Consider the following 9,746-nt stretch of genomic DNA (forward strand, 5'->3'; position numbering starts at 1 on the left):
GGAACAGTCGGAATCAAACATACGCACCGCAACTTGTTAACGTGCAAGCAGGGTGTGGAAAACAGATAATTCATTTCTCAGGCGAGGCTGATCGGTGAAGTCTGGGCGCTGCTGCGGTCGGTGAACGTCTGTTCGCCTCTATGCCTGGTAAGAACTCCATCAGCCGCTCTGAGCAGCTCAACCGAGGGGAACCGGCCTCTTTAACGAGGTTCATTCCTGTAAACTCCAGATCCGGTTTTCCTCTTCGCCCAAACTTCGAGTTGGAGGAAAGTGAAAAAAAAGTCTCCCCAGACCTCGGTGAGCCAATCACAGGGGATTCAGCACGTGCATTGGAGAATCGAGAGGAAAGCAATTACAGCCCAATACAAATGTCATTAGTACCTCGATCAGATCAAGAGCGATCGCTGTACAAGTAGGAGAATCGCAGCCTGCGGCAGCCCAGAAGCCAGGCTCGAACCATGACAACTCAGTACAAGGAGGAGATCTGCGAGAGACCCGAGTGCAAAAGTAAATCCCCAACTTTGCTTTCTTCTTACTGCATTGACAGTATTCTGGGCAGGAGAAGCCCCTGTAAGATTAGGTGTATTGGAGCTCAAGCATTGCCGCTTCTCACAGCTAGGAATGACCCGGACCCAGCGAGTGAAGGTAAGGAGGTGACTTCAGCAGGGGGAGGGGTGGAATACTTCAAGCGATCACAGGACCGCAGATCCAGTCTGCACTTTTCAGCTCTAAAAAGGCATATTTCTGCCCAAGCGGTGGAAGTGTTGACCCTCTAACTTCACTGTTCGAAGCACACGAACCTTGCCTGCATAATTGCACTTTTTGTTGGACATGCATGGTGAAAAAAAATACCTTAACACTGTGTAGTTTTGCAGTAGTCCAAAACACCGGCTCAGACCAGGGATATCTATTACAAGAAATGTCGGAGATTACATACCGAATCAGGCACACCATTTTATTTGCATTTATATAAAACCGCGCGACATCTGTTTAAAGTTATTAATGCATTTGAAAATAATGGAGTGTTTGCGACTGGTTCCTTACAAAATATTCTGTCGATAAACAGACCAATGTCGAATTTCGCTCTTCGTGTTAACTAAGATTAATTGAAGCTCCTTTTCGAACTTTCACACCTTTTCTCATTGTCGCTGATGTTTCAACTGATAGGCATTTTAAACATCAATGGGTTGGAATTGCACGAAACATTTTAAAATGTTTTTTGTTTGTAATCGCTTGATTTTAAATATAAATAATATTGTTCAATGATTCAGAAAAATCGTTTTTATTTAGTAAGTTGGGAGGTGACTTCCGCAGGATAGGTTGGTCGATTAGTGCTTAGAATGTCCACGGGGACAGTACGGGTATTTCCAATTTCCATTCTATAACCACAGTAAAATCGAGGCATAGAAAATAAAGCGGCACGTTAGCTGAAAATGGGAATACATGATGTAAAATCTGCAGGCATTAGTGGCTCTCGAAACTCGTTGTTTAACTGGGATCGTTCTGATGTAGCCGCTCTGGTTGCTGTCAAAGTGTGAAGCGGCTCTGTGCAGAGTTTGCACGGCTTATATCTCACGCTATCCATCGTGGAAGGGTATTCGTGAACCAAACTTACTTAAAATAACTGGTACTCCCCAAAAATAAACTGCTCATTTATTTAAAGGGGAATCTTTCAAAAAAGAATCTTGTCATGAGGAAAGAGACGGAATTATTTAAAAACCCTGTGCTGTGCACGCAGAGTGGAGTCCGATTCGTGCGGCCTGGCCTGGTCTGATGTTTTTGCTTCCCTTATTAATTAAAGCACACTGTGGGAGTGAGGGCAATTTGCATTCATTTTGCACGTTTAACTAGTTGCTATCTCCAGATTCTCAATCTTCATTAAACGGAGCGCTTGCCAAATGCTGGCGAAAGTTTTGCCAACATTTCACTCTTATTTATGACTTTGCCTGCCAGACAAATCGAGCGCCGCCGTGTAATCCAACACACTGTAACTAGGTTAGAGTCGCGGCCAGTTGACAGCGATAACATTGTGGAACCTCGGGGAAGGAAGTAAAAATGTGACTAATTTAATAGTTCTCTCGGTGAGAGGAAGTGGCCGTGATTTAACCAAATTTATGAATTCTTGTGGTTGCATACATCCAGGATCACCCAAGGAAAACATGTCGTTTGACACGGAGCTCCATCTCCCTCCTAAGTTCCGAAGACTGTACGGTCACGGAGGGAAGATCCTAGACTCCCGAGGATTTAACGATATTGGCAACGAGAAATTAGAAAGAGAGCGGTCCTCCGAAGCATTCCGCAACGCCGATCTGAAAATCAGTCAGGCTCCGCAAGTCAGCATCAGCCGCAGTAAATCCTACAAAGAAAACTTCAGTTTGGCCAAGGCGCAAGGGGACAGCGCGCCCAACCTGACCGGGTCCCCAGGTTTAGAGTCGGTGGAGCCGGCCGACAAATCGTTCGAGGGGGACGCGAAAGAGGACGCGGTAGAAAATGACTTGTCCCCGAAGCTGGCGGAGGAGGCTCAGACGGACGTGGATGTAAAGGACAGTGAGGACAGCTTGTGTTTATCGGCCGGCAGTGACTCTGAAGAAGGCATGTTAAAGAGAAAGCAGCGGCGGTATAGGACTACATTCACCAGCTATCAGCTGGAAGAACTGGGAGCGGCCTTTTCAGAAAACGCTACTACCCAGATGTCTTTACCAGGTATCTGCATACACCACATAAACTCTGATATAACTCACACAACCAATAATCCAGGGCTGAAAATAGGAACTGGCACACTCCCCGCGTCTCTAATTGTTTCCGATTGGATTCAAACTCATTGATGAACAAACAGATTCATGAAAATCAAATTCACCAATAACTGGGGCATGCAGCCAACAATCTGAGAGGGCGATAACTTTCCCGGCGCTACAACCGCCAGTGTCCCCTCATATCCAAGTAGGCGAGCGCCCAGTCTAACACTGGTGCTCGCAAAACGCCTGTTTTCGGGTTCACTTCACCCTGTAAATTTCAAGGCATCACCCCCTTCATCATTATAACTTGGAGGAAATATAAAGGGTGGAACTCCTGAGTTGCCTTTTTTTTTGCAAGTCAATGTGGACTTTAGAAACCTGACAAATCCGACTGAGACGCAATTTCACCCCACCCGTGCCCGAAAGTAAACGGTTGGTGATCGGATTGTTTTTTGAAGCCACTTCAGGCTACTGCAGGTGTAATTTTATGGTTTAAATTAAAACAATTTGTTTATTGGGTATGTTCTTGAAGGGAAAGGCTACAAATAAGATCTACCACGTGTTAATTAAATCTTAATCACTTTCAATAATTTTATATGGCAGTGGACGTTACAGATTTAAAACTTTTTTTTGCATGGAATCGGGCATTCTCCTGAATCAAATGGTGACACAGTACTCGCTCTGTACTGAATCTTGCATTTTGATAATGTCAGATACGAGCCGCTTGATTTTGCTCGATGTTTGCATACTTTTTTGCGGCCGCTTTTTTATGGCCCAAGTCAACAGGAAAGATTGGAGAGCCCCTGTAAATGGCTGCTAGGTTATGCCCGCTCTCTTTTCGCACGTTAGTGTACATTGCCTTAAAAGGTACCGCGAAACGTTGGACTGTCTAAAGTGTATTTTCACTTCTTTCTGTTTCGTCCAGGGAGGAACTGGCGATGCGGCTCGACTTAACGGAAGCTCGGGTGCAAGTAAGTCGCAACCAGTATGTCTGTGTAATTAGGCCAATTCTTCTATGAGAGTTTTCTTTATTTAACTGTTGCCATATAAAATTGTTGGCCCCATAACTTCATTTAATATAAGTGTGCACCCATGTATGTGTAATTGTGGACGGTGCCGGATACAATATACTGCTGTCAGGCTTTCTACAGATGCGACTCCAAGCACAAATATGAATAATGGGAATGCTTTCGCGCCACCGGCAACCGAGAGCATTAAAACAGAGGATTTGATTTCCTTGGCTTTCGTGAACAAGAGTAAGGGTGCACCAGTGAAGTACTGTTAAAGTTGATAGGACTCGTACTACAGCGCATTTTCTCTCGAAGTCTCATAACCAAAGCGACGATAAACATTAGGATTGATGCTTATTGCGAACGCGAGAACATAAACAATATGTTAGGAGGTAAAGGCCGAGTAAATCACTTTACAGTTACAATCGAGCGCTGATAAGACCTAATAAATTCCATATGGCTCATTTACTACACAACAGCTTCTTGCATTAGAGGGGCTAATGATGAGATTCTCCCTCGTCTTGTGACACATTGTTCTATTGTCAAATACCCAACGTGACAGGCAGCCAGGAATGATTATTTTCCGCTCAGGCAGTCGTGGAAAGTTAAATAATGTTCCCTCCCCGCACCCCCCCCCCCACTTTATTTTCAAAAGCCGGTTTGCTCTCAATAAAACTTGCGAAATCTTCTCGCATAAATTCATTACAACACATAGTTTTCATCTTTCCCTTATTTTAAAGGTCGATTTATCAAAATTAATTAAGAACAATTTAGCAACGATTACACAATTTTTTTGCAGATGCAATCGCTTACAGTTAATAAGCGTCAACCCCCAATAGTAATATCTGGTGCATCACTGATACAGCTCTTAGAATTTCAAAGGGATGGTTTAAGTAATTACATCATTTTAATCCATTATTTGATCGCATTTCGGTGTGTTTATTCATGGTCTATGTTGAATTTGGATTTTGAAATAGCGGAAACAATATACAAATGGCTTGATTTGATGCCTGATTCAGACGGTGTGTATTGTATATTTGCGAGCGGTGAGATTTGTGGCTCACATGACCTGTACGACTATATGTTTCCAATAATTCCTTAGCACTGAGACCTGATGCCAACATACCTTCTGTTTTAACGCCGCTATATGAATACAGCTATTGCAATGACGTTTTTATATCCGTTTTACTGAAATAATTTAATTCTAATTTTGCGAAATATCAAAGTATTCTCAGTTTTCGTTTAGTTTCCCTGCAATATTTGGGAAGTTTCTCTACATGGAAGAGTTTCTCTGTTTTTCAGGTGTGGTTTCAGAACCGCAGAGCCAAATGGCGAAAGCGAGAGAAAGCCGGAGCCCAGAACCATCCCGGAGGCTTGCCGTTCCCCAGCCCCCTGGGAGCGGGCCATCCGCTGGGACCCTACCTGGACGGCAGTCCCTTCGGCCACCACCCGAGCCTCGAGTCCGCCTGGTCAGCCGCCGCCGCAGCAGCAGCCGCAGCCGCCGCCTTCCCCGGTCTCCCACCTCCACCGGGCTCGGCGGCTCTCTCCCCTAGTGGAGCCCCGCTCGGCCTTGGCACCTTCCTGGGAGCGGCCATGTTCAGGCATCCTTTCATCACCCCGCACTTCGGCAGGTAAGAGCTTGGAGAGCAAGAGCAGGGACCCTCCCCGTCAGCGGACAGCAACAGCTTCAACTCAGGCGTAGTCACTAAGGGGAGATGTAACCCCGGGAGGGAAGGGGGGTTGGGGGGGGGGGGTGGTTACTCAATCGTAAAACAGCAACCTAGAACCACAGCAAACAGCCAGCCCCACAAAATGAGTCATAGCAGGTGAACAGGTATTTTTTTAAAAAAATAAAATAGCAACAGTGCCATCCCTGCAATCAGTGCGATTTTAAAAACAAAACCTGGCAGGAAGTGGGACACGTTCGGCAATAGGCGAAGGGTTTTCAGGAATCTCCTGCACACAATTGACAGCAGAGCTCAGAACGAGAGGTGCAAACTCAAACAGTCGCCCGGAGACGACTTCATCACCGAGGGTGTTTACATTTTGTTAACAAACCACAAAAATACCCCCAAAACAACTTCTGAGCAATCCATGTGTCAGTGTATTTGTGTGCAGCACATTTTCTAACAGCCGGGATTAAAGCTCTCGATGACTAATGGTATCCAGTGAAACAACTGAAGGCCCAGGGCGACAGCCAGGAGCACAGGAGTTGTAAAACGGTGTAGGAGGGAGTGGCAGAACTCCGGGTTCACAGGGGGAGCTGAACTCGTTTCAATTCGTGTTTTTTTTTCTCTCAAATGGAAAACTTCTTTTAAATTTAGGAACAGGTTTTTTTTATTCTAAACCAGTGTGATTCACCAATTACTGCAGCCTAACGCATTAAAAAGTTGAATAAAACATTCGGCAAAAAGGTGTAAATTCTGCCATTGAGGAAACATTTCTCTCATCCCAAAAGTAGGTTAGAATATTCTCATCGAGTTTCTTCAGTAAATGCTTTTAGACAGCATGACTGATTATTTCATGGGATTAATCCCCTTCTTGACAGAAGCGCGTGTGAGTTACTCACTTAGGTTGCATTTAGCAAATGAAAACAAAATCTGAAATATTTATTCGTTGTCCGCTTGTAGAAATTTAAGCTGAAGAATGGCTTGTATCGATGGAATGGCGAGGTGTGACAGAGGTGTTGGACGGTACTGGCCACTACAGAAACGGGGGCGAGTGAAATAACTCACTCATTCCAACTATGCCTGTTCAACGTGTCAAGGCTTATAATCATGGCTGTCCGAAATTTGTGCTGTATATGCTTGAACTTTTGTTCAGTGTGGAACAACTTGGTGTTGCCTGCATCATTTGAAAACACTCTAATCTTTTGCAGCTCGTATGGGACACATTTTAGCATGGATAGTGAAGTGATTTTATAGCAAAGCATTAGGGCCACAGGTTGAGAGGCTTTCTTATTTAAGATACACATGTGATCCATAGTTTGTTCATTCTTACAAACATCCTAGGGTATGATTTCTCCAACACACTATACTCCCGTGTACAGCTGCGTGACAGTTCAGCCACACCATTTAAGATCTTCCTTTTGATCAGTCAAGGACCTGCCAGGTGCAGAACCCACCATCAAATTAAAACACTTTCAAACCAAATGACTAGTTTCCATTCGTCTAATTCGGAGAAGATTTTTTTTTCCATTTGTTTCCACTCCTCGCTTATCAAAATCCAAAGTACTCCGGGGCAAGAGTCAAGATTTGGGTAGCCCCCACCCCACAAGCGGAATATCATTCCTGACTGATCGCCATGTTGGGATGTAACTGTACAGAGACGTTTATTCCCGGTGAAACCAATCCCAATCCACTGTGGCAGTCCAGTTCTTGAAGATGTCCATAATTCATCATACAATCGTGTCCATTATCAGCGGTAGTATAGGCGCAATGCGCCTGGTTGACCTTGGTAATGGTTCACCGAGTCGAGTACATTCGGGTGACTGAGTTTCGAAGTTCTTCACTAGATATACTGACTGGAAGCAACCTCAGTGAGAGTCTGTTTTCTTCCACGACCTGCTCAAAAAGTTGGTCGAACAGTCGTTTGAGATTCTATTAGGCGGGAATCATCTCTGCGCCAGCTCTATGGGGAGAGGTACATCTCAGCTCGGTGTACGAATTTATCATTGATAGCTCATTGACTATGGCATGGGGACAAGCTGGTCCAATGGCTCCACCGGTTTAGAGATGATGGGCGGGAGTGCGGAGCAGTGACCCCATCACACCATGGGTAGATACACGCGAGTGCTCACACTTCTGTGCTTCACTTCCTATCTTCATCAGCCGCATCAATGATAAAATTTCAAAAGTTAAAACATTCAGATCAATGCATTGCATTAACGGAGGGAAGTCACAACAGTGCAAAGTACGTAAGGATAAGGGTGGTGAAAATTATTCGCCAAATTATAGAAGTCATCCGGTATCTTTTTTAAGACCGTTAAACTAAAGTAGCTTATCCAGTTTCAACAAATCATTCAGATATGAAATACTTAATATTTCAGATAAGGTGACAATTTTAGTCGTGCATGCTTAGGTGCAACTTGTTTCGCGAATATTATTTATCCAGAGGTGGGTGAATCGGTTGGTATGCTGTTGGGATGGGCGAACATAAAGTGGACGGTTTAACACTTCCAAATCCGAGAGATCAATGCATGTTTACATAGGCAGAACACAACCTAATTTTACAATGTATTGTTCCCTGGATAATGCTTATGCTTGAGGTCATGGTTGTTGCATGATTTGTAGAGGTGCTCAATTAAGAAACTGTAGCGTGTGGTCTAAAGTTGTGACAGATCAGTAATACGAAGAGGTAGAGCATTTCAGAACCCTCACTGAAAGATGGTTCGGTAGCATGCGTCGTGCGTTAGCACGCTGTGCCGAATGGTATCATTGAACCAGAGTGTGTGGCAGCTATATTACCGGAGCGGCAGTAAGACATGCTGTAAATTATGCGGCGGCTCAAAGTTGTTATATATTCCAGTAAAAAATGTTTTAGGTTGAAATAGTGGTTGACGCAAATAGCTTTGTGACACTTAATAACTTTTAATCCTGGACTAAAGACGCCTCTGGACTGCATTTGATCAAATGTTCCTGTTATTTATTCGTGATTGATGGATATCTCTCCAAAGTTAAGCAGCAGGACAACCTATACGCAAAACTTCTGGGTAAATTCTGGTGATAGAATTAAACTCCAGGCAAATTCTTTTTTCACCTTCGTAAGTGACCATTTCTCTTACACTGCAATGAATTATATAGTCAGACCTGTAGTCTGGTTATGTGTGAGTCCTGTGCTACTTGACGCATTATGTAGGGTGCCCTCCCCTCCCCCCCCCCCCCCCACTGCCATTTTCAAGTAGTAACCCACTAATTACTAAATTAGCTGATGATATTTGATTTAAAACGATTTCCCATTTTATAACGTCGAAACTCCTTGTCTGTTGCAGGCTCTTCTCGACAGTAGGCCCGCTGACAAGCGCCTCTGGCCCTGCTCTGCTGAGACAGTCGGCCGCGGGTGTTGAAGGGGGAGTACAAGCCGGCGCCCTCTCAGACCCCGCGGTAGCGGCCGCAGACAGACGAGCGTCCAGTATCGCAGCACTCAGACTCAAAGCCAAGGAACATGCCGCCCAACTCACACAACTCAACATTCTCCCCGCACCTTCCACTGGCAAAGAAGTGTGCTGAACACGCACCACGGAGCTTCACACAGGTTGTTGATCAAGACCAAATTCAGAAACTGGACCATTTGTTCCGCGTGGATTGAGTTATCAGACTGTGCATGTTCGTAGACTCAGTATCTCTTTCATCTTATCAACTGGCCACATTTAAAATCAAAACACTGACATTCTCCTCATACTATAGATTTGTGATGTTCCTACCATTCGTATATCTCTAAAAGAGGGTGAAGGAAGTTGTGGAGTCTTATTAAGAGTATACCTGATCCCATCACTCCAACTTGCTTTAATACTGTAGGGGTGGATCTAATCAGGTCAGTTTGTGCAAAAAGGGAGAAGTGTATTCCGAACACGCGCATGTAGATTTGACAGTTGCTAGTTTTCCTAATTCCAGTCTTGTTGGGGCCGTTATAAAGGAATGCTGTTTCTGATTGAAACGAGTTTGACTTTCTGCGGCGGACCAGTTCTATCACACGTGCAGAAACGCGTTGGTTACGTCTGGATTTTTTTTAACTATGTACGTCAGTGTAGCCAACCAGCGGTTCGCTACTAAACCAAAGGGACAAAATACTGCCAATCCGAGTGGACTGCTTATGTCACTAAACTGTGATTGATTTCTGTACATAATGGTCGCTCTTCAGAATTTCCAAGGAAAATAATTGTACATTTTTTTTAAAAAACACGAAAAATTGCACTCAGTGTGTTGTGAAAGTTTATTCTCTAGAATTACCGAGCAGATCTTATTACAGTGTTGTGGATGCATTAGGTTCGTAGAATAATTAT

General features: G+C 44.3%; 1 protein-coding gene across 1 annotated transcript; it reads left to right on the top strand.

Annotated features, from left to right (window-relative positions):
- The first annotated feature begins 422 nt into the window (after positions 1–422).
- On the top strand, positions 423–9,746 carry LOC127569557 (aristaless-related homeobox protein-like). Its single transcript, XM_052014310.1, is given in 6 exon segments — positions 423–645; positions 2,143–2,666; positions 2,669–2,703; positions 3,661–3,706; positions 5,048–5,376; positions 8,736–9,746. Coding segments are annotated over 6 exon segments (1,359 nt in total). The 5' UTR covers positions 423–458; the 3' UTR covers positions 8,974–9,746.

Source organism: Pristis pectinata, chromosome 4, assembly GCF_009764475.1.
Source record: "Pristis pectinata isolate sPriPec2 chromosome 4, sPriPec2.1.pri, whole genome shotgun sequence".
In the NCBI taxonomy this organism is placed as follows: domain Eukaryota; kingdom Metazoa; phylum Chordata; class Chondrichthyes; order Rhinopristiformes; family Pristidae; genus Pristis; species Pristis pectinata.